Consider the following 25,141-nt stretch of genomic DNA (forward strand, 5'->3'; position numbering starts at 1 on the left):
GAGAGAGTGAAAAAAGATGAAGACCACGGCTAAGAATGTCTTCTAAAATCTGCATGGAGCTCTCCCCACCCCCAGTCCTATGAAGGAGGTGGCGGCAGTGGTGTCCAGTGGTTGGGGGGAGCCTACTTGGAGGCAATCTGGGGCCCATCTCCAGGGCAGTGGGCTACACACGTGTGCCAGGAATGTGTGCCAGCTTCCTCGCTGCGCTGCAAAACCACAGTCGGCCACATGGCACCGTGCTCAAAAATTGCTTCCATGACGGGTGCTCAAAGCTCTTTTCATGGGGCAAATGTTCTTTCTGCAATGAACTGGTTTTTCTGGGATGCAACGATACTGGAAGAGCCCTGCCAGTTGGGTCTGCCATCCGCAAGAAGAAACGGTGTCCAACCATTGCAGGCGATGCTGATTGGTCCACTCTGAATCCCATCGACTCTTCTGCTGGAGCCGTCTCGGTTAAATATATCCCATTAATCCTTCTGTGCAGGAGATACCCTCCTTTGCTGTATTCACGGTGGCAGCACGGAAATGTGGGACAAGCAGGCTTTTGAGATTAAGAGGCGCCTTTGGAAGGGCAGCCTCTGGAAACCGATTTCTCTGGAACTCGAAAAAGGCCCGCATATGTGGCATGTTACACTCCCCCCTTTTTCACCTTTATCCCTATTCACAAGTTACAGCGAATGCACATACAATCCATGTGCAGTATACAGTTAATTGTTCTTTGTATGGGTGTTGAGTAATTCTAATGTTACAGTCAAGGACATACAAATGAATGTGTGATTTATTCGCCTTTAGCCAAGTACCGGTCTCTGGTTTCATTCATAAATAGAGATGGGCAACAACAGGGAAAAAAAATAAACCGTGCAGTTTGTGGTTTGTTGCATTTCACAAACCATGAACCACGAACTTTCACAAACCTGCCCTGGTTCACGAACTGGTTTGTTTGGTTCTTGAAAACGTCACATCCAGGTCAGCAAATCATTTCTGGGTCAGCAGAAGGCCACTTCTGGGCCAGCAGAAGATCTGCAGAAAGTCCATCCCCTGTTGCCTAGGAAACTGATTGATCGGTGCCAGGCTGTCTGCAGTGATGAACCAAAAAACGAACCAAATGAACCAGCCTAAAGTTCGTGATGGTTCGTCAGAATGAGCTCTGATGAACCGCTGTTTTGCGAACCACGAACTGGCCTGGTTCGTCATGAACTTTGGTTTGTATTTCGGTTTGTGCCCATCTCTATTCATAAAGTGAACACAAGTTGGTGCTTTCTTACAAACAGATGAACGCATGTGTACGTGTGCTCACTGCAACCTGTGAACAGAGCTTCTGGTAAAACAGGTTTGGCAGTTTTCTGTATTGTTTAAAATATCTGCAGAACCTGTTTGCTGTTGTGGGATGAAAAATGTGAACGTACAACCAGGGTGTAATGGTTAGACTAACAGGATCTTGAGAGAGTTAGGTTCGAATCTCCACTCAGCCTAATCAACCTCACAGGGTTGTTGTTAAGAGGATAAACTAGAGGAGGGGAAAACAGTGTTGTGAGTTGTTTTAGGTTCCCATTGGAGAGAAAAGCTGCGTATAAATATCTAAATAAATAATAAATAAAATAAATAAATGTAGCTGAATTTTTAACAAGATCAGTTATCCCAAGGAAACAATACTGTGCGTTCGCATGAGCCTGTGATTTGCTTACCTGTTCTCTTTCAAATGTTTATACCTGCAGGGAATTCTTTATCCTGCTTCCAACCCCACACTAACTTATCTTCTGAAGAACCTCTGCACATCGACCATGGAATCTTCTTTTTCATTCTGCTCTTCTCCCAAGGAGCTCAGGGCAGGTTGTTACCCTCACAACAACCTTGTGAGGTAGGTTAGGCTGAGAGTGACTAGCCCAAGATCACCCCCTAAGCTTCCAGGCTGAGCTCTGAACACAGCTTTTTTTCAGTCAAACTCCAGCACGGGTCTGGGCACTGCAAAGGATTTGGGGCATAAATCTGGGGCGTGCTCTCAGATCTTGGCGAGGCGCTGATCCGGTCTGATGAATCGCGTTGTCCTTGGGCATGAACCATGTGCTCCTTTTCACATCCTGCTGCAGCTGCATATTTATAATAGTAATAATAATGATAGTATTCACTTTATATACTACCCTTCAGGACAACTTAACGCCCACTCAGAGCGGTTTACAAAGTATTTTATTATTATCTCCACAACAATCACCCTGTGAGGTGGGTGGGGCAAAGAGAGCTTTGAGAGAGCTGTGACTGACCCAAGGTCACCCAGCTGGCTTCAAGTGGAGGAGTGGGGAATCAAACCTGGTTCTTCCAATTAGAGTCCTGCCACTCAACCACTACACAGGGGTGGGGGAGATCTGCTCTTTGGGCAAGTCCTGGCTCCCTTGGGCTGGGGTTTCTGGAACACCATTTGGACACCCTTGTATAACATTACACAGGAACCAGGGTGGTGTTGTGGTTAGAGTGCAGGACTAAGATTTGGAGAGCCAGGTTCGAATCCCCACTCTGCGATGGAAACTTGCGGGTGACCTTGAGTCAGTCACACACTCTTAGCCTAAGCTACCATACAGGTTTGCTGTGTTGAAGAACAGCACATGTTAGGATTGGCGGTTATTTGCCTGATATTATAACTGACACAAGATAGGGATGCCAGACCTATCTTTGTTATGTATGAAGCAGTGTTCCCAGTCTGCAATATGTGGATAATAATATCCAGGGCTCATTTTGAGGGGGAACGCACAGGAACGCAGTTCCAGCAGTCCCCAAAGAGGTCACATGTCAGGTGGCCCCACCCACCTGACTCTCAGCCATTTTGGGTCCATTTTGGCCTGGATTGGGGTTGAAACGGCCTGGATCGGGCCTCTGACAGGTGGTGGATCTCTCTCTTGCTCAGCAGCAGCCTGATCCTGACCATTTTGTGCCCCTTTTCAGCCATTTTCAGCCCCTTTTTGCCATTTTGGGCCCAATTTCGGCCCTGAATGGCCAGGATTGGGGCCAAAACAGCCCAAATAGGCAATGTCAGGGGGTGTGGCATATGCAAATGAGTTATACTAATGACACACTTCCGGTGATGGCAAGAGGCGTGGCATATGCTAATGAGCTATGCTAATGAGTTCCTCCTGCTCTTTTTCTACGAAATGACCCCTGATAAATATCAATCTGCCTTGCAGTGCTGTTGTAAAGAATGTAGCAATGTTGTATGCCAAGGGCTCTAAAAAGGCTAAGCATTCCTGTGAAGTAATTAAATTGCTAAATGCTCCTTCGTAACCATCAATAAATGTTATAAGCTTTTCTTAAATGGTGGCCTGTTAAGAAAATAGAACAAGCTTTCCATTCCATGCTTTGGCTCACAGCACCCTCTAGTGGTAGAATTAGAGATTGAAATATATGTTTCTCAAATGGACTAGCACTATAACCTACAATTTGATCTGTCTGTCTGTCTGTCTCTTCATAAAATGGCAAGTAGCCGTGTTATTCTGGTGGCGGTGGTGGTAGAGGATCTCAAACTAACAATAATTGCAATTGATTAAGATCACTTTACGCTGTTCTCCATGTAATCCAGTTAAGTCTACAACAACTGATGGAAAATAGTAGAGTCCAGAGTGCAGTGAGACTAACCAACTTTATTGTAGCATAAGCTTTCAAGAACCACAGCTCTCTTCGTCAGATGCATCTCTCTGGATCAATAACTGATGCGTTACTTTTAATGAAAGTTAGAAAATAGAGACAGACTCTGGACTTTTCCATTAGACTTTAAACACCCTATCCCCATTTTTTTCTGTTTAAATCCAACTCAATGAAGAGTTTTGGGGAACCTGAAAGACTGTTTTTGCTATTTTTGTGATATATTTGGTTTGTCCTGATAAAAAGGTATTACATTGCTCTTTTTACATATATTCTCCTCAGCAGGCTATTGAAAATTCCAGTCACTTTTCAAGGACTGGGTCTGTTCATGTGCCCACCAGTTTTGTTTGGGGTTTGATCTCTGTTCGGCTAAACATTAGGAAGAACTTCCTGATAGTTAGAGCGGTCCCTCAGTGGAACAGGCTTCCTCAGGAGGTGGTGGGCTCTCCGTCTTCGGAAGTTTGACAGCATCTGACAGCCATGCTGATTCTGTGAACCTGGGCAGATCATGAGAGGGAGGGCAGGAAGGGTTGCATCAGTGCTTAGTTCTCGTGGCCCCTTCTTACATGCCCAGGGTAAGGCCGATCGCCACTTTGGAGTCAGGAAGCAATTTTCCTCGGGCCAGTTTGGCTAGGGATCCTGGAGGTGTTTTGCCATCTTTTGCGCATGGAACAGAGGTCACTGGGGGTGTGTGGGGGAGAGAGTTGTGGATTCCCTGCATTGTGCAGGGGGTTGGACTAAATGACCCTTGAGGTCTCTTCCAACTCTATGATTCTAGATGGGTGAGTTTTGGATCACTGCTTCAGATTTGTGCAGGTGAAAAGCACTCCTTTCCTCTTTGGAAAGAAGCCGAGCTGTGATGCACGAGCCAGCGGTTGGCGCAATCACATTCCCTGGTGCTTGCGGCATCTGCTGTTGCCATCAAGACCTAGTGCAAACGGAAACAAAAGGCCACCACTGCACATTTTAAGTATATAATGACCGGTAATTGGGGCCGCAGAAGATCTTGTGTCTTTCCATAGCTTAGAACACAAACAAAGGGTAAATAACAGGGAGTAAACCTAACAGCTAATCTCAACACACAGCAGACAATATGTGTACGCTGCATATTATTCATTGAAATTATTCATCGAAGAAATTGTTTACGGACTGGCACCGCACTTTGTGACCTTGAAGCTTTCACACCACTTCTACCTCATCGCTTCAAGGGAAGAAATTGACCAAACATTTTGGACTATGACTATATGATCCCTCTTGTATTTACTGTATATGTAAAATTACTTGGATATGTGTCTCCTTCTTACCGGCCTTTGTATATACTTATTGCATATTTAGGAAGTGTTTATTTTTTTGATTTTGTCAATGTAGAGAGCACCGTTTGCACTTTGAGTATATTGATTTTGAATGATCACTTATTGACTGTATGGTTTAATCCAACTGGGGAGTTCTTTCCATAGCTTAATCAAGACCAAGTGGCCTGAATGCGCAGGGCTTTCTCAGAGCCAAGCTACAAGTGACTTTTTTCATGTGAAGAACACTTGATTGTTTTCACAAGTTTTTCTGGGAACTGAAGTCCGAGTGTCCTTCCCCTCTCTGTTAGAATTGCTGCCTGAAGAGCCAGAGAAAGCCGGCGGCAGCAGCAGCTTTTGCAAATCGTTCCTCCAGTCACAAGCCTGCTCTCAACGATCTTTGGGGGTGGGCAGCTACAATTTTCTCCCTGGGCATCTTGCGCCCGGGGAGCTGCTCTGGAGAAAGCTGACATGTCAGTGAAGCAGAGCAGGACGCCAGATACCATGGCTGGTAGCCACTGATGGACCCGTTCTCCATGAATTTATCTCAACTCCTTTACAGTTGTCTGTGCTTGCGGCCATCACTACATCTGCAGGCAGCAAATTCCACATTTTAATTGCTCGTTGTGTAAAGAAGTGTTTCCTTTTGTTCATCCTGAGCGTACTGTCCATTAGCTTCATTGAATGCCCCTGAGTTCTAGTATTTTGGGAGGAGCAGAAGAAGGAACTGGCCATTTTATTTTCCATTCCTTTCCTAATAACTCCTAGCATGGAATCTGCCTTGTTCACTGCTGCCGCACTCTGAGAGCAGAACCACAAGTGACAAAAGGCACAGGTTGGACACTTGTCTGCTTCCCTCAAGTTTTGATGGGAAATGTAGGCATCCTGGTCTTGCAGCTTGGCTCTCCGACTGCTGTCCAATGGACTTTTCAACTGTCACTTGTCCAACATTCCGCCAAGCTGCCTACATTTCCCATCAAAACTTGAGGGAAGCAGACAAGTGTCTAATCTGTGCCGTTTGTCACTTGTGGTTCTGCTCTGAGTGACATTTTCTTCAGGGTCTCCACTACAATCCAAGGATCTCTTTCCCTCTGAGAGTCTCTCTACATGAGACACCTCGACATGTGTTCGTCAAGTGTAGGGAGACACAATTTAGCCGGGACGCCTAGTTTAAAAAGGCAGAGTTGGCGGAAATCGCTCCTCAGAGGGTTTGTTAATTTCATCTTCGCCTTCCTGAAGCCTCTGTCAATTTCACCTCTCCAGTCTAAAACTGTGTGGGATGGCAACCAGAGGGCAGCAAAGAATGGAAATGGGCTGGAGCTGCCTGCCAGAGCCAGGCTTGGACCTGGAGAGGTTCTAATGGGCTGAAGTTTCCCTTCCGGCATTTCACACCCCCTTCACGCAGCTCCAGTGTATAGCAAAGCCTTTGCCCTGCCGCTGGGTGTCTCTTTAAACTCCCCTTCCTGGCTACCATTGTGTCTCCTGACACGTGTTCTTCATGTGTCAGATGTCTCGTGTAGAGAGAGACTCAGTTTCAGCGGCCACATCAGCTCACAACCTGCTTTCCTCCTGTAAGTAGACCCAGGGTTAAGAACTTTTCTGTATCTGCCAAACAGTAAAATGGCAGTGCCATCTATAACACAACAGCCATTTCCTGGCCAATTAGGGCAAAGATGCTGGAATGACTGGCACAGACTGCTTTTATACAAACTTTGTGCTAGTTTGAATTGAAGTACGATGGCTTTCCCTGTCTAACTCCCCCCCCCCTCACACACACACTTATATAAAATCTATTGCTGTAGGCTAGAGATGGGATTAGAACTGCCTCAACAGAATAGATCCAGAGGAGTTAGCCGTGTTAGTCTGTAGTAGCAAAATAGAAAAGAGTCCAGTAGCAGCTTTAAGACTAACCAACTTTACTGTAGCATAAGCTTTCGAGAACCACAGCTCTCTTCGTCAGATGCAGATGCCTCAACAGAGTTACAGCCCATTAACTTCAGTGGATTTAGAAGGGTGTATCTGGATAGCCAAGGCTAGCCGAATTCCATCAGATCTCAGAAGCTAAGCAGGCTAGCCCTGGTTAGTATTTGGATCGGAGATGACCGAAGAAGTCCAGGATTGCTACGCAGAGGCAGGCTATGGCAAACCACCTCTGTAAGTCTCTTGCCTTGAAAACTCTACAGGGTTACCGTAAGTTGGGCTGTGACTACAAACCTCTGCTGAGTACAGCCCTGTAAGATGTTGAGAACATTATTCCCTTCACGTGGAAGCCCAGCCTCGTGTGCAGTTGGCCCCAGTTTCAAGATGTGCTAAAGACCTTGGGCCTCTCTGTTAATCCCGCTGTGTCTCTTTGTGTTTCCTTGCAGGGATCTTGTTTACAATGCTGGTGTTCGGACCAGCCTGCGGTTTTATCTTGGGCTCTTTCTGTACCAAAATCTATGTGGATGCTGTCTTCATCGACACAAGTAAGGAGACTTTTTTGTGTGTGAATAACAAATAGTGGGATCTGTGACGGGAGAATGGGTGCCTTCTGACAGATGTGGAAGGGGAGGCCCAATTTCTTTCCTGTACACCCGATAATTGTCAACAAAATCGGTGGGCTTTTGAGTTGCACGTGGTTGTTTTCAGGATTGTACACCCCTCAAACCCCTAAAATGAATATAAGATCCTAAGTGGCGTGAATCCCCGGGATTTCCTAACATCCTACTGCAGAAATGGGAGGGCAGCCAGAATGGTATAGAACACTAGCAAAACCATATTCACCGCAGCTGCCCGCACCACTGCCGCCAGCTTGGCGCCCAACAGTGGCGCGGGCAGCTGTGGCGAAGAGGTAAGGGGTGGTAAAGCGAGCCACCTGAACTGTGGGAGCACTCTGGGGGGGGGGGCGCACCCCTGTGTGATGATGTCACGGAAGTGACGTCATCGCACAGGGCCTGGAGTGCGTGTGCACGGAGGCAAGGGCATCACCTCCTACCCCAGGCGCAGCTAACCCACACTATGCCACTGTTCGGGAATATCAAGATGAGCATAACACACGGCCTTGATTTTTTCTCAGCCTGCCTCCAGTTGCCTACTTCTGCTCCAAGCGGTGGCAGTGGAAAAGGTTTTAAAAGTTCACCAGCATCACCAGTGTAATGACATCACTTCTTAGGAAAACTTGGAAGCGACAGTAGTAGCTCTACGAATGACTGAGGGCCAAGCTACAAGTGACAAATGACACTTGAACGGCAAGTGGATCGAGTGGAGAGCAAGTGGAGGGCAAGTGAACAGGGAGGAATACATCCAGAGGAGTTAGCCGTGTTAGTCTGTAGTAGCAAAATCAAAAAGAGTCCAGTAGCATCTTTAAGACTAACCAACTTTATTGTAGCATAAGCTTTCAAGAATCACAGTTCTCTTCGTCAGATGCATGGAGGGCAGAAAGAGAAACTGGTCAGATATAGAGGAGGAGAGGGGAGGGTGGAGTAGATGCAAACAACTCCTTCTGATATGGAGATGCAAACAGCTCCTTCTGATATGGAGATCAGTTGGCTTCTGTAAAGGTTCAGAGGAGTTAGCCATGTTAGTCTGTAGTAGCAAAATCAAAAAGAGTCCAGTAGCACCTCCAATTCCACTGCAGCACAAGCCTTCGAGAATCACAGCTCTCCCCGCCAGATGCTTCTGACGAAGAGAACTCTGATCCTCGAAAGCCCACGCCACTTGCCATTCAAGTGTCATTCGTCACTTGTCCTTTGGCCCTCAGTTTCCAGTGATTCCTAGAGCTACCACTGACACTTCTGGTTTTTCCCTGGAAGTGACATCGGCTGCTTCCGCACACCTTGGATAATGCACTTTCAATGCACTTTATCAATCATTTGAGGTGGATTTTTTGTTCCGCACACAAAAAACTCCATTCCAAATGATCTATAAAGAGGATTGGAAGTGCATTATCCAACATGTGCGGAATCATTCACCATCACGCAAGCGTCCAGCACCCACCATGTACCCAATCCCAATCCTAGACAACATGATAGCGATGGAGGAGATGCGCCACCATCTATCTATATCGGATCCACCTCCAAAATGTTCAGTTAGAAACAGGAAATGAAACTTTCTAATCCTCGCGGTTGCCAAGATGTGCTTGGAAGTGTGTGTGGGCAGTGCCATCTGAAATCACAGATGCTAGAGAGGCGGTTGAAACAACCGTGGTTGGGGGCAGCGGGGAGGTCAGTTAGCAGAACCAGAATAACGTGTGCAAATTCTGCAAAAACATAGAGGAAACTGCAAATTAGAGCTAGCGTACCAAGGTATTCCACGTTCTTAGTTTATCCCTGGCACAAAATTATGCATTTCTCCATTCAGAATTTGATGCAGGATTTTATTTGATGTTTATTATCTAGAGAGTGCCAGTTGTAACTACAGGGAAATGTTGCTCTACCTTAGGGCCAGGTTGGTTTTAGACTGTGAGTGGCTGGAAAGTAGATCAGCTTCCATTGGGAGGAACAGTGTAGATAAGATTTAAAAAACCATGGAGCCATTCCAAGATAATCTCTGAATTAATCTGATAAATAAATTAGGAAGCCCTGATTGTTTTTATTTTTAGAAGGAAACAAGACATGTGACTTGCAAAAATACTTAAATTATCCTGGGGGTCCCTAATAGTGTAGCTCTGGTTCAGCAAGGCTTCTGATTGGCCACTGGAGATTTGATTGGCTGTGCAGATTTTTTTTAAAAAACGTTGCTTTGGCAACCGCTGCCACCACAGCAGAAGGATCAAAGTGGCTGAAGGTACGTTGCGGCAGCCATTTTGTGTCTGGCTCCACCTCCTGCGGCAGCCATTTTGTGGCCGAGCCCACCATGCTGTGTCAGAATTCCAAAAGTGCCTGCAGGCTTAAAAAGGTAGGGTCCACTGCTTAAAGCCCTGATTCCCAAGGTGGTGCCCAGGAACGACTCCGTGTCTCTTGGTGCCCGCTTGCTTCTTGCATGTTCTGGATCAAGTCCAGAGGGATCTCAAATGGAACAGGGAGCTTTAGGTTGCTTCATACCAGCTGTATGGCTTGCAGAGCCAGAAAACATCCTCGGCAGGTGCATGACAGCTGTCTGCCCGTGGCTTGGCAAAGAGACAGACATTCTTATATTTCTCGGCTTGGCAAAGCTCTCTGAGGCCAGGAAGAGAGCAAACGCTCTCCTTGGGTTGGCAACTGAAACCAAACCACCATTTCCCCAGTGCAAAAGGAAGATCTTGGCTTTCCTCCATCTTGGTGCCAGAGGTGCTGTCATGTCTGAGCCCCATCCATGCCAATTTTGATTCTGTTCTGCTGAACACAATGTATCTTGCTATAGCTCAATATCACTTTGCGAGTGTCATAACTATTTCTTTCTCAGGCTTTCACAGGTGTTTATCTGTTGGACTGTAACAGCTGCCAGTGTTTATGACCTTGTGCTCATTCCCAGACAGTGCTGTGTCTTCCTTCCTAGTAACTTAACGTGATATCACAAATATGTGAAACGTTCTCACACCAAGAGAGCGCCAAAGTATTGTTTATGGTTGGGAGGAGGGGGGGAGAAAGGAGTAAACTAGAATGTTAAAAGAGAAGTTTCTCTCCTATGATGTCATTCCTATCAACTTCAACTCATGCTGCTTAGATGTCTACCTTGCTTTTGAGTAGTCCTATGGACCTGTATATGGAAATGATCTGATTTCTGAATAAAAGCCATTTGACCAAGAGCTCGTGTCTTGCTGCAGTGGTCCAGAGATCGGTCTGCTGTATCCTGCCATCCATAGCCTGACAGGTGCTTTACAAGAGCCCAAGAGGCATCACTCCAGATTGCTTCCACACATGGTGGATAATGCACTTTCCACACATTGCAAACGACTGCTGAAACGCTTTGACAGTGCATTATCCAACATGTGTGGAAGCAGACTCCGGGTCTTGAGGGAGGGCCTCTTTACTCCAACTGCCTCCATTGTAGAAGGACACTTGACTGGGAATCTCCTAACATTTTGTGGAACCCCCTCACGCTTTGTGTTTGGGCCTGCCTCAAGGCAGTCATTTTGTGGCAGTCCTTGCCCCCCTTTCTGAAAAGGCCACAAGTGCCCACAGGCTCAATATTGTTGGGGACTTACAGGTAGAGTTGCCAGGAAATACCTGGAGATTTGGGGGGTGGAGCTTGGAGGGAGCGGGGTTTGGGGATGGGAGGGCTTCAGTTGGGTATAATGCCATAGAGTCCACCCTTCAAAGCAGCCATGTTCTCTCCTTCACCTGGTGTAGTGGTTAAGAGCGTGGGACTCTAATCTGGAGAGACGGGTTTGATTCCCCACTCCTCCACTTGAAGCCAGCTGGGTGATCTTGGGTTAGTCACAGCTGTCTCAGAGCTCTCTCAGCCCCACCTACCTCACAGCATGTTTGTTGTTGTGGGGATAATAACAACATACTTTGTAAACTGTGCTGCGTGGGCATTAAGTTGTCCTGAAGGGCGGTATATAAATCGAATGTTGTTATTATTATTTTTATGTTATTAGAACAGTTGTAGTTCTGGGAGATCTCCAGCCACCACCTGGAGGCTGGCAGCCCTACTCACAAGCTACGGCCCTACTCACAAGCAATTTTGACCCCCACGTGGGCTGAATCGCCCCTGTGCAAAACACAGGAGGAGCTGGCGCAATGACATCACTTCAGGAAGTGATGTCATCATGTCGGCGCTGGAAGCACGTGCACGAAGCACGCAAGGATCATCATCCTAGTGAGTACCAGGTTCCCTGTGCAAAGCCCAGATAGGAGAGCTGTATTGTAAGGAAGTGGTCCCCCAAAAATTAGTCAGTAAAGGCCTAGGAAGGGACTAGAGACTTTACTACTATTGCTGTAAATATTGATGGACCAGAGACTCTACTGCTGTTCCTATAAGCAGGGCTTTTTTTCAGCGGGAACGCGGTGGAAAGGAGTTCCGGCACCTCTTGAAAATGGTCACATGGCCGGTGGCCCCGCCCCCTGATCTCCAGACAGAGGGGAGTTTAGATTGCCCTCCATGCGGCGTGGAGGGCAATCTAAACTCCCCTCTGTCTGGAAATCAGGGGGCGGGGCCACCGGCCATGTGACCATTTTCACTGAGGGCAATTTAAACTTTAAAAAACGTCCCCCTTGTTCCAGCTGATCCAAAGTGATGTCATGGTGTGGTCCTGAGTTCCACCACTGAGTTCCACCACCTCTTTTCCCAGAAAAAAAGCCCTGCCTATAAGTATGATCCTACTGGGTAGTTTATTATTATTGTTGTTATTATTGATTGCCGTTGCTAAGCTGATACAAGTTTCCACTGGAGACCTAATTATCAACCAGATATCGGCATAATATGTACGCTGTTCCAAGTAGCTCTGTCTTTTATTATCATTATCATTATCGTTATCATCAGTTTGGTGTAGTGCCAGTTTGGTGTAGTGGTTAAGAGCGCAGGACTCTAATCTGGAGAGCTGGGTTTGATTCCCCACTCCTCCACTTGAAGCCAGTTGGGTGACCTTGGGTCAGTCACAGCTTCTCGGCACTCTCTCAGCCCCACCCACCTCACAAGGTGTTTTGTTGTGGGGATAATAACAACGTACTTTGTAAACTGCTCTGAGTGTGTGTTAAGTCATCCTGAAGGGTGGTATATAAATCGAATGTTATTATTATTATCATCATCATCATATAAATAACACTTAGAATACAGAAAAGAAAAAAGGAAAGGGGAGCAACACTTAAAAATTAAAGAGAAACTTCAGCTACATATTATAAGGACTAACAAAATTCAATAAGCATATGACTCTTAAAATATAACTTTCAAGCTTATCTCATAATATACTCAGGAGTCAGGACTGATAAACTCAAAAATCTTTAAAAACCTTCCTTTTCTTAATCTTAATAACCCTTATCCCTAGATCAATAAACACTATAACTAATTATCTATTAATCTATTAAACTAATTATATATGAGTGTTTATATCATTAATAAAACATATAAAATATATAAATGCCTTTATAACATTGATTATATTAGATTGTATTAGAATAATATAATATGGGCTTCTTTTGATGGGCCTTCCATGATTATTCCTGTGGCCAGCAGAGAGCGCTGCCGAGCAACGCTTTCTCTCCGTTAGGCTTTCCTCTCGCCCAGTCTTATAAAGCAGCCAGAGCTGATGCATTACTATTTTTCCTGGAAGATAGTTTCAGGTGGGTCGCTGTGTTGGTCTTCAGTAAACAACAGGATTTGAGTCCAGTGGTACCTTAGAGACCGACAAGGTATCTGAAGAAGGGGAGCTTTGATGCTTGAAAGCTTATGCTCTGGAAAACTTGTTAGTCTCTAAGGTGCCCCTGGACTTGAAAGATTTCCAGGCTATAAACTTTCAAGAGTCAAAGCTCCCTTCGTCAGACACTTTGTCAGATCTCTAAAGAAGATAGCTTTGAGTCTCAAAAACTTACACCCTGGAAATCCTATTGGTCTTTAAGGAGCTACTGCACTTCAATCTTGTTATTTTTCCTGGAGGTGCCAAGTGCTGACATTGCGTCCCCATACCCTCTGCCTGACTATATATCTTTTTTTCCCATTCATTTTTCATTAATTGGATTTGTTATCCACTCACCCCGTTAAAGAGCTCAGAGCAGATTACAACATAAATAAATAAATTACAATAAAACAGCACTAAAATCATAAAACGATAACAATACATGTGGGGGGGGGGTTACCCAGTTTGCTCAACCTCCAATCAAAAACATTCCATGAAATGGGAACAGGCAGAATATATTAATATTTCAATGGAAACCAGGGTGAGGGGTTTTTTCCTGATTCCTCCCCCCCCTCCCCCCCCCCCCCACACAGGAGATCAGCAAGGAAGGCTGCCTGTACCTTGACCTCAGCCATTTGCCTGGCAGAACATTTCCATCTTGCAAGCCTGGTGGAAAGATAGTAAATCCTGCCGGACCCTTGCTTCAGCAGACAGTGGGCCAAGCTACACATGACGAATGACACTTGAACGGCAAGTGTATTTCTCCCTGTTCACTTGCCCTCCACTCAATCCACTTGCCATTCAAGTGTCATTCGTCATGTGTAGCTTGGCCCAGAGAGTTCCTCCAGGTTGGTGCCATGACTGAAAAGGCCCTGTCCACGGCCAGGCGAGTATCTTTGGGGCCAGGGACCACCAGCAGCTGCTCGTTGGCTGAACGGAGCACCCTCTGGGGAACATATGGTAAGAGACAGTCCCGCAGAGATGCTGGTCCCGGTGCGCTAAGTCCGCCCAATCCACTTTTTGTCAAAGCGATCGGCACAAGTCTTTAAGCTGCTACGGAATCCGAATCTTGCTGTTAAAAAAGAATAGCTCTCTTGCCAACTTTTGCCAGCCGTCAAACTGTTTAATGTACAGTCTTTAAAAATAATTTCATTTAAAAACTCGTTCGTTAGCTACTTCGAGGAGATATTTGACCAGAAAGGGGGGAAATATCTTCTCTAAGTAAATAAGTGAATGATATCAAAGTGTGAATATACAAAGTTTTGAATCCCCATCCTACCTTGAACCTCTCCCAACACACACACAAACACACACACACACACACACACACACACACACACACACACACACACACCACACCTTAATCTGTTCATAAGGCATCAAGATGAACATTCAGTTAACAAACTGCCTTTTCCTATGATGCTGCTAGTATATATTTTTAAAAAGACATCTGTGCTAATAGAATGAGGGGAGGGGGATGAGGGGGGAGTCGGCTTTAACAAGAAAGGAGTTGTGAAAAACAACCACCTGTTTCTGTGAACAGAAGGGAAAGGGGGAAGTAGAGAGTGAATTGTTGTTACAGGGGAACAGAATTCATCCATGGTTTTGCCATAGTGGGAGTGATGCTCAACCTTTAATGGAACAACCATGGGGATTTAATTAGTACGGGGACTAATTAAATTGGGGGGTGGGCAGAATGAGGAGGATGTTGATGCATCGTCGATGTCCTGCTCTCAGAAGGGCAGGAGAGGAGCAGAACCCCTTCCAGGGCTAACAGGGCTACCAGCCAGGTCCAAACCAGTCCCTTATAGCATTAGCTGTCATGTCTGTGCTCAGTCATGCCATGCTTGTCAGTATGTTGTAACCACAATGCTCATATTAACCTTAGTGCAAGTGTTACTTTTGAGACCCAGAGTGGGCCTCTCCTGTTATCTTATAGAAATAGGCTCCTCTAAGCTAGCACTGACCTTGGAGCTGCCAAATGCTAGCTCTTGCTACTTCGCCCAGATGCTGGGAATGTATGATTGTATACTGAATGTCTAGCCCTAACTAAAAAGGGTTCTCATGGGACCTGTGTAGACTGCGCACCAAAACCTTAACAGTTATTTGAGCGTGGGAAAATCAAGTATAACATAGATCTGCTTGCCTTGCCTTATCATTTCTACCAAGCTCCGTGATGGAGTGCAGACCTGAACTGTCAAATCCCAAATAAAGCTTTTCTACTGGAACCAGTCAGTGATTCCGCACACGTTAGATAATGCACTTCCAATCCTCTTTATAGATCATTTGGAACAGATTTTTTTGTGTGCAGAACAAAAAATCCACCTCAAATGATTGATAAAAGTGCATTGAAAGTGCATTATCCAATGTGTGCGGAATCATGCGTGTTCACTGGAGAGGGGCTGAAGGAACTACCTGCCAGGAACTGAGGGCTTGGCTTTGACCTAGGAGAGGTGTACTTTGTAAGACAGGTGTGCTTTGCTTAGGGTGATGAAATACCTTGAAAATAGATCTTGCCCCTGCAGGAAAAACAGTCTGGTGTCCATATGCATACCTCTTTCTCAGTCTCGTCCTCCTACTTGCCTACCTTACAAGGCTGTTGTAAGGATAATAATGAGCCTTTCCATGCTGCGTTTTTGCTCTAGATTATCTTCTGCACTGTTATTTTCCCCTCTCTTACAGTATCGTTTGTCAGCCCTTGTTCTTCGAGCTTTCTTTCAAGGTTTTCCCATGTTTTTTTTTTCAGATGGCCTCAAAAGTGTCTTAAAAAAAATGAGAGAAATGTGAAGAAAAACTGGGAGAGCTGCTGTAGCATAGTGGTTAAGTGGCTAGGCTCTGAGCCAGCACTCTGCTGGTTCAACTCCCACTACTGCCACAAACTCTGCTGGAGGCCTTGGCAGTCCCAGCTCCTCAGCTGTATTGTGGGGATAGTGATAACACTGACTTTGTTAAACGCTGAGGGTGGCACTAATCTGTCCAGAAGAGCAGTACATAAGTGCATGGTTGTTGTTGTTCTTATACAAAGGATACTGTGTGTTAGGGAAGTGGGAAACCAGTGCCATTAAGAAGCCAAGCTAGAGCAAAAACCTGGTCCAGAAAAACCCAACAGATGTGAACCTTCGGCTATTCTAAAGCACTGTACACATAGTGGGGCAGGTCCTACCCTATCCCACAACTCCACCAAGCAGTTTATTTGCTTGCTTGTTTGTTCGTTTGTTTGTATGTATGTATGTATGTACATGTATGTATGTATGTACAGCTTATGGCTACCCACAGTAAAGGGCTTCCAAGGCAAGTGAGAAGCAGAGGTGGTTTGTCACGGCCTTCCTCTGCAGAGACTTCCTTGGTGCCCCCCCCCTTCCAAGTACTGACCCTGCTTGTGAGTGTGTGTGTTAAGTGCCATCAAGTTGCATCCAACCTATGGCGACCCTATGAACGAAAGACCTCCAAAACGTCCTATCATTAACAGACTTGCTCGGATCCTGCAAACTGGAGGACGTGGCTTCCTTTATTGAGTCCAGCCATCTCGTTTTAGGTCCTCTTTTCCTACTGCCTTCCACCTTTCCTAGTGGTATGGACTTTTCCAGAGAATCGCGTCTTCTCATGACCGACTGATCCTGCTTAGCTTCCGAGCTCTGGCAAGATTAGGCTATACCATGCCGCCTTGCCTCAGATTATTTATTTATTAAAATATTTATATGCCACCTTTTCTTTTGGCTCAAGTCTGAAGCCATCCTCCAATCCAAAGAGCCTTCTTCCAAATTAAGTGGCTCTTCAAGTTAAGTTGGAGGAATTCTACTTGGAGAATGGTGGAGTCACTGCAATGAATATATATTACTTCCCAGCCACCACCTGTGACATGTTCTTTTGGTGTTTCAAGGACCATGTTGTCCATCTCTGGCTGGGGCCTCCCAAGTCCCATTATGTGAGAGAGGGCTCCTTGTGATATCCCAGGGGTGAGGCAGGTATCCATTTGCCCTCTCCCGTCCCAGGGGTGAGGCAGGTATCCATTTGCCCTCTCCCATCCCAGGGGTGAGGCAGGTATCCATTTGCCCTCTCCCGTCCAAGGGATAAGGCAGGTATACATACGCCCTCTCCCGTCCCAGGGGTGAGGCAGGTATCCATTTGCCCTCTCCCGTCCCAGGGGTGAGGCAGGTATCCATTTGCCCTCTCCCGTCCCAGGGGTGAGGCAGGTATCCATTTGCCCTCTCCCATCCCAGGGGTGAGGCAGGTATCCATTTGCCCTCTCCCGTCCTGGTGAACAACCTTGTTTTTGTTCTTTGCAGGCAAGCTGGACATCACCCCTGATGACCCGCGGTGGATTGGCGCATGGTGGGCGGGCTTCCTGCTCTGCGGTGCCTTACTGTTCTTCTCATCCCTGCTGATGTTTGGGTTCCCACAGTCCCTGATCCGCCGGCCGGAGCAGATGGCAGAGGCCGAGGAAGCCATGCTGCCAGATCAGGACTACGAGAGGCCCAAGCCAAGCAATGGGGTTATCCGGCAACACTCTCTGGAAGCAGAAGACGGCAGCTCCTGTCTCCAGCAGCTGAGAGGTGACTCACTTCCCCCGTAACTCACAAGGCTTCCGTGGTAATCAATAGGTTAATGCCTGGTTACAGCCATCCCTTGACCCAGACTCATTCTCTTAATGTCTTCCCTTTAGGTCAGTCCTTCCTCAAACACCAATTTACTCAAGCCCATTTCAGACGTTGCAGTTGCATGCACCTGGGGCAGACCAACCATGTGTACATCCTCCCGATATATGTGGTCTCCATCTTGTTTATGAATAGGGGGAGAGCGCATGAGTTTCTCTACACAATACATCTTAGAGTCTCTGTACGCGAGACGTCTTACACGAGGATGCTCAAGTGGAGGGAGACACAATGTTAGCCGGGAAGCGTAGTCTAAAAAGACAGAACCAAAGGCTCAGTCAATTTCACCTCTCTACACAGAGCCAGCAGAGATTGCTCCTCAGAGGGTTTGTTAATTTCACCTTCGCCTCCCTGGGCTCTGTCAAACTCACCTCCTCCGGAGGTGATGAAATTAACAAACCCTCTGAGGATCGATCTCTGCAGGCTCTGTGTAGAGAGGTGAAATTGACTGAGCCTTTGGCTCTGTCTTTTTAAACTATGCTTCCTGGCTAACATTGCATCTCTCTACACTTGAGTGTCCTCACGGAAGATGTCTTATGTAGAGAGACTCTTAGACAAGTAGGATCAAGTGAAAGATCTTACAGTTGTACTCCCATTTGGGATACACTGCTAGGGAGACAGAGTACACTTGAGTACATTTGAATATAAGACCACACAGAAAGTAAGTCACTTGAGTGTTCCCCCTGTAAGATGTCTTGTGTAGAGAGTCTCCATGTCTTTACCATGCACACAGCTCTGGTACACATGTACTAACCACAGGATTTTTCAGTGTTCATGCATACCAAGGCTGTACTTGTATGCCAGTTATGCACATTGCCCGTTGACCCAACCTATTGGCAGGATTGTGGATACTGCATACTAAATGTTTTGTGCTGTTCTTTTGCTCTCGATGGACTTTTAATGTTGGGGTTTTAGCAATTTCTTTATTTAGTAGTTCTTTCATTCTTAATGACTTTTTATGGCGATTTAAGTTGTGATTGTCATGAGGATAATAATAACACACTTTATGAACTGCTCTGAGTGGGCATTAAGTTGTCCTGAAGGGAAGTATATAAATCTAATGTTGTTGTTGTTGTTGTTGTTGTTGTTGTTGTTGTTGTTATGGTTTTAACTTGTAAACCATTATGAGCATGTCTTCTGGAGAGGCAGCATAGAAATCTAAATAAATAAGTAAAATAAAATGTATAGATGTCAAGAAAAAGAGGAGCTGAAAACCTTCCCCCTGACTTGCTACATTTCCAACATGCGGGGTCTTGGCCCCCCCCTGTGGTGATCAGTGAGTCGAATGCTCGAGAATCTGAAGGAAAAGTTAATGCAGGAGAAAAATGAATTCCCAAATACTGTAAAAGAGGGGAAATATTTTCAACGGCAAACAAGCCATAATGAGGCTTCCACATCAGCAGAGAGATAATTTTCAAATGTAATGATTTTCACATTTAATCCACGATGGAGTTAGGCACCAGGTAGGAAGGCAAGACGAGCCCCTCCTCGCAAGCATTAGCATTCCATCGCAATCCAGCTGTGTTATCTCCAGAATAATTAAAATGCTTATCCAAGTAGAAAGCGCTTGGTTGGATTCATTAGCTTTGAGATTCATTTTGCATCGCAATCTCTCCCTCTTGTTCACATCTCGAAAACAAAGAGGGATCCGTGTATGAGCTGCCTGGATAAAGGTGGAGGCTTCACGAAGGTCTTCTCGTCTGTTGTTTCTCCTTCCCCACCGTGAAAAGGTGCTGGGTGCACAACTGGCGAGCACTGGCAGGGTCCAGCTTGAGTCTAGAGCACTTTGCTATTGCTGTTGTTTGGGGCAACAAACCGACGCATGGATGTCTCCAGCATTTCCCAAAAGTAATCAGGTGGCTGACGATTGTTACAGGGTTTTTTTTCCAGCCACAGATTTCAGGCGAGTTAGAGTTAGGGATAGGGTTAGTGTTAAGGTATGGCATACACACAGAGAAAGCTGGAAACTTAGACAAATTTGCAAAAGAGAGAGACAAATTGCCTCTCTGCACGAGACGCCTCAGCATGTGTTCATCAAGTGTAGGGAGACACAAAGTTAGCCAGGAAGCATAGTTTAAAAAGACAGAGCTGGCAGAGATTGCTCCTTAGAGGGTTTGTTAATTTCATCTTTGCCTCTCCCAAGGCTCTGTCAATTTCACCTCTCCAGTCTAAAACTGTGTGGGATCGCAACCAGAGGGCAGCCGGGAATGGAAATGGGCTGGAGCTGCCTTCCAGAGCCGGGCTTGGACCTGGAGAGGTTCTAATGGGCTGAAGTTTCCCTTCCGGCATTTCACAGCCCCATCACACAGCTCCAGTCACACAGCTCCAGTGTGTAGCAAAGCCTTTGTCCTGCCACTGGCTCTGTCTTTTTAAACCACCCTTCCTGGCTAACTTGGCATCTCCTGACACGTGCTCTTCGTGTGTCAGATGTCTCTTGTAGAGAGACTCAATGAGCAAAAGTAGTAGAATGGGACTGGGTAGCCTGTTTTGTGGAAATACGCGGTGCTAACTATCCATAACAATGAGCAGAACCACAAGTGACAAAAGGCACAGATTGGACACTTGTCTGCTTCCCTCAAGTATTAAATTTGGGTCTTCATGAGGTTGAATCGGTATGAAATAAGGAGTATGGCAGGAGGCGGGGGGGGGGGGGAGGGGAGGGTTGAAAATGTTGTATAGGCTGGAAGGGAACTGGTCTCTTCTCCTTCTTTTGATCCATAACCAGTTCCTGGGATTTTTCCCCTTAAAGCGTTCCAGGCTCAGAACTAGCCCCATCCAAAAGGAAGAGTGCTGAGAAATAAATGACATAAATAATTACATTGCAGTCCGGGCATAGGAAATGTAGATGGGAGAGGATCCAGCCCCCTCCCATTCCATGCTTTCATTTCCTAAATGCTTGCAAGGCTATATCAGGTTTGTAAAATGGGGGGGGGGCTTACGACTCCTCCCCCTATTCCATCATCCCAGTCTGGCTGGGGCCTCAGCTGACCAGTGTCTCCAGGAGTTGGGCCACTGAATTCAGTACCTCTGAACCAGTGCTGGAAAGCGTCCTTGTAATATGTTGGGTAGCCACTAGGTGGAGTATGTACTTTGCAACCATGAGTGGCTGGGATATGTGTGTGCGTGTTAATCATCACAAAGAGATACTCTTTCTATTGGATTTATCCAACAAAACCCAGCTAGGAAAATGAACACTGGATAAAGCAATAAGAATATAGAAACACATCTTATAATTCATCAGAATCTGAAACCAGGAGGCATGCAGGGTAGCCTTTCTTTTTGAGTATATATATATATATATAATGCTAGAGTATCAACATAGGGTTGCCAGCTCTAGGTTGTGAAATTCCAGGAGATTTTGTGGGTGGAGCCAGGGGAGGGTGGGGATTGGGGAGGGGTGTGACTTCAGTGAAGTATAATGCCACAGAGCCCACCCTTCTGTTGCAAAAATGCTGGCTTGTTTTGACCTGGTGCTTTTGCCCAACGATTACACCAAAATTGGAGATCTTTGGAGGAGGAAAAGATATTATTCCAGGAATAAAAGGGGTACAGATTTCAAGCAAGTAAAAATGCTTGAAATGAGCCCACCCTAAAAATGGTGGGAAGGATCTTTTATACTTTACCTTTCTGAGACAAAGCCCACTCACCTTCTTGCTGAGACAAAAGAGCCATCCTCTTCTCTCAGTTCTAATGAAACTTACCGGCAGTTGTTTACTGCTTCTGGTCTTGCTAGCTAAGCTATTCTCTGTACAGTTACACATTCAAGGCCAGGCAAAAGCTGTTTTGTATTTCAAGCTAGCAAGAAAAATGACTGCGTTTTTGCTCGCATTCCCAAGCAGCCATTTTCTCCAGGGGAACTAATCCGCACACATCGGATAATGCACTTTCAATGCACTTTAGCTATCGTTTGGAAGTGGATTTTTTGTTTCACGCTCGAAAAATTCAGTTCCGAATGATCTCTAAAGAGGATTGGAAGTGCATTATCCAACGTGTGCAGAATCAGCTCTTTGTTACTTGGAGATCAGTTGTAATTCTTGGAGAGCTCCAGCCACCACCAGTAGGGTTGGCAACCCTACTTTGAACTGCTCTTGACAAAGACAAAGACCATTTGATCAGTGTTTTGACTGATTCAGAAATCAGGTGGTTCCAGCCGTGCAGGTGTTCCACAGAGATAAATAACCTCAAGGGGATCCGGTCGAAGGGAAAGACTGAAGGGGACTTGATAAAAGGGGCCCGAAAGTTAGAGACCTTGGATCATATAATAGTTTTTTGCCCTAAGTGGAGTAAGGAAAGAGAGAGATTTATTATTCCTATTATGTTAAAAGAAAAGCTTCCCTTCCTTCCTTGGGCAATCTCAGTGTTATTGTCTGATAACTTTCCTGACAATCAAACCTCTGCTATAGTGGCTTCCTTTTTAGCCACGGTGATAAAGAAACAAGATTTTCATGAGTTTAGATAGTTTAAAGTGATAATGACTAGTTATGTCTATGTGAATTGGGTATGTTCAAGTGTACAGTTCATACTTTGTGGGTTGTTGGTGTTTGTATGGCTTATGGCTTCGGCCGGAAAAGCAATAAACATATTATTATTATTATAAAAGGGGCCCCTTGGAGAAAAGACCCTTCTTATTTTGTCCCCCCCTCCAGTGATCCCAAAAGTAACCAAGCACTTGCTCTCCAATCCTGTATTCACCTGCATCGTCCTGGCTGCATGTATGGAGATCGCTGTGGTTGCTGGCTTCGCGGCCTTCCTCGGGAAGTATCTGGAACAGCAATTCAATCTCACAACATCGTCGGCGAACCAGCTGCTGGGTGAGTAGCCGGAGCGGGTCTCCCCAACGCGCGGCCCACCAACCCTAAAGAACCCACCACACAGAGATTATGGCCAGCCCAGTGCCAGGTAGGCATCAAAATGGGGAGTTGAGCCATTTTTCCATTTGTGTTTTCATCTGCTCGGTGGCCAATCTGTGCAGAACCCAAGGAGCTGCCCTTTGTGTGGGGGCCAGTTCTCATCCTCTTTTGCATTCAAGTATAATACAGGTGCACAAGTTCAGACACCTGGACCCTTGGTTGTCTCCAGATATGAGTCTCTCTACACGAGACACCTCGGCACGTGTTCGTCAAGTGTTGGGAGAAGCAATGTTAGCCGGGAAGCATAGTTTAAAAAGATAGAGCTGGCGGAGATTGCTCCTCAGAGGGTTTGTTAATTTCATCTTTGCTTCCTCAAAGGCTCTGTCAATTTCACCTCTCTGTCTCTGTCTTGTAAAACTACCCTTCCCAGCTACCATTGCATATCCCGACACATGTTCTTCACGTGTCAGATGTCTTATGTAGAGAGACTCTTCGAAGGGTGTGTGGGAGTACAAATTCATCCCAGATCCCTTTCATATACTTGGAACCACTGGCTCAAAAAGGGATTCATAGGTTTTGATTCTATGCTGTGCTCAGGAAATGATTTTGTTGCATTGTACTTTATTAACTTATGGAATTCACTGCCACAATATGTAGGAATAGCCACACCTAGCAAATTTACTGAGAGAATAGTTATGCCAAATGGGATCGCCAACCACCATGTCCAGAGGCAGCATATTTCTCCTTAGCAGATGGTGGGAGAAGGAGGGGGGGTGCAGCCATTGCACTTTGCTTGTGAGCTTTCTGAGACTTCCGGCTGGCCACTGTTGGAAACAGGAAACTGGGAGAGATAGAATTGTGGTCCAGTCTATCAGGATTTTTCTCATGCTGTAGCATATTGGTTAAGTGGCTGGCTTGTACATCAGCACTGTGCTGGTTCGAATCCCATTAATGCCATGAGCTCAGCAGGTGGCTTTAGCTAAGCCACTCTGCTCAGCCCCAGCTGTTTTGCGAGAATAACAACCATGACTTTGTTCAACGCTCTGAGTTGGGCACTAATCTGTCTAGAAGGGTAGTATACAATCCCGTTGTTGTTGTTGTTATGTTTTTACACTTGAGTACTTGGGCTTGATTCATTGCAGCGATCAACAAAACTAGAATAAGTTCGAGAACAGAAGTTAGTGTGTGTGCAAATATGCTTATCTGGCATTGTTTTTGCAAACGTGGAGATTGTATCTCTTAGATGGGGAGGGGGGACCTCAGTTCCTTCATAGTTTCAAATTCCAAAGCTGCCGATTGTTCCAGCAACGGCCCCCCTTTGCAGTACAGATACGGAGGCCTGAATGGGGTGCTGTCATGACCCATCACACAACTATCTCTCGTAGAAGATGCAGCAAGCTGGTATCCCTGCTACAGAACAGGAATCTTTGGCCTGAGCCTCTGGATGAGAGTTATTGACAAAAATTGGCCCGGAACCCACTAGATATTTCCTGTCCACCATATGTAGGCTTGGAATATGGAAATTGCTGTGGAAACGCTGGCTGCCCCTAACATCTGGGAGTTTTGTTAGATTGCCTCGTGCTTCTCGCTGCGCTCCCATTCCGGCTGGCAAACGGCCTCTTGCCTCCCCTACAATCTGGCAGATTCCCGTTTGGAAGGGCAGCCAGCAAGACCGGGAATGGGGGGGAGACAGTAGCTGACAGCTGTTCAGGAACAATCCCCCCCCCCCCGCCCTTACAATGCCATCACCTTTCCAAAGCACCCTTTTGCCATCTGTTGCGCTGTGTATCCTTGTTCGTTCCTTATAACGCTGGCAGTGTTACAGACACCTGTGTCTAGATAGGAACCCAAGGAGATGAGAACAGCTGCAGAGTCTGTTAGGATCCTACTTGATACTGGTGGAAATATTGATTACCCTGGGCAATCTTTCCCCTCAACACAGCAGCTCATGGGTGGTGTTCCTGGGCACACAACCACATATTCCTTCTCCAGGATCTCCTGTTCAGCTCCTGCCTCAAAAGGATAGCTGTCGGTAGAGACCATGGCTAGGGTTTACAGGCACAGCTGCGGCGGGAGGTGGGGAGAGACCTAAAAGGTCAGGCATCAGCACCAGTTGCTGATTCCGCACACGTTGGATCATGCACTTCCAATCCTCTTTAGAGATCATTTGGAACTGAATTTTTCGAGTGTGAAACAAAACAATCCACTTCCAAACGATCGCTAAAGTGCGTTGAAAGTGCATTATCCAACGTGTGCGGAATCAGCCACAGTCTGGGAAAATCCAGACATGATGTCACACCTTTCTAGAAATCTAAAACCATAGAGTTCTCGGTGATTCCTAGAGGGGACTGATGTCCTCTCTATCTCATTAATTATTCCTTGTGGACTAAAAGTCAAATAAACAAGGATCAAGAACCCATTTATACCAAAGCTCATCTTGGAAACAGCCATGAAGCACAACCACGATCAGACTATGCAAGTTCTGCCTCT

The 25,141-nt window shown here is 46.0% G+C and overlaps 1 protein-coding gene across 1 annotated transcript in view; it reads left to right on the forward strand.

The window, feature by feature from the left end:
* The window catches only part of SLCO3A1 (solute carrier organic anion transporter family member 3A1), a 117,969-nt gene that overhangs the window by 75,997 nt on the left and 16,831 nt on the right, over window positions 1-25,141 (forward strand). Inside the window, exons 3-5 of the mRNA XM_055003074.1 lie at window positions 7,283-7,381; window positions 17,436-17,702; window positions 22,448-22,612. Of these exons, the coding sequence (XP_054859049.1) occupies window positions 7,283-7,381; window positions 17,436-17,702; window positions 22,448-22,612 (531 nt within the window). The remainder of the gene's footprint in view (window positions 1-7,282; window positions 7,382-17,435; window positions 17,703-22,447; window positions 22,613-25,141) is intronic.

The sequence above is a fragment of the Eublepharis macularius genome, chromosome 18 (genome assembly GCF_028583425.1).
Source record: "Eublepharis macularius isolate TG4126 chromosome 18, MPM_Emac_v1.0, whole genome shotgun sequence".
Taxonomy (NCBI): Eukaryota; Metazoa; Chordata; class Lepidosauria; order Squamata; family Eublepharidae; genus Eublepharis; species Eublepharis macularius.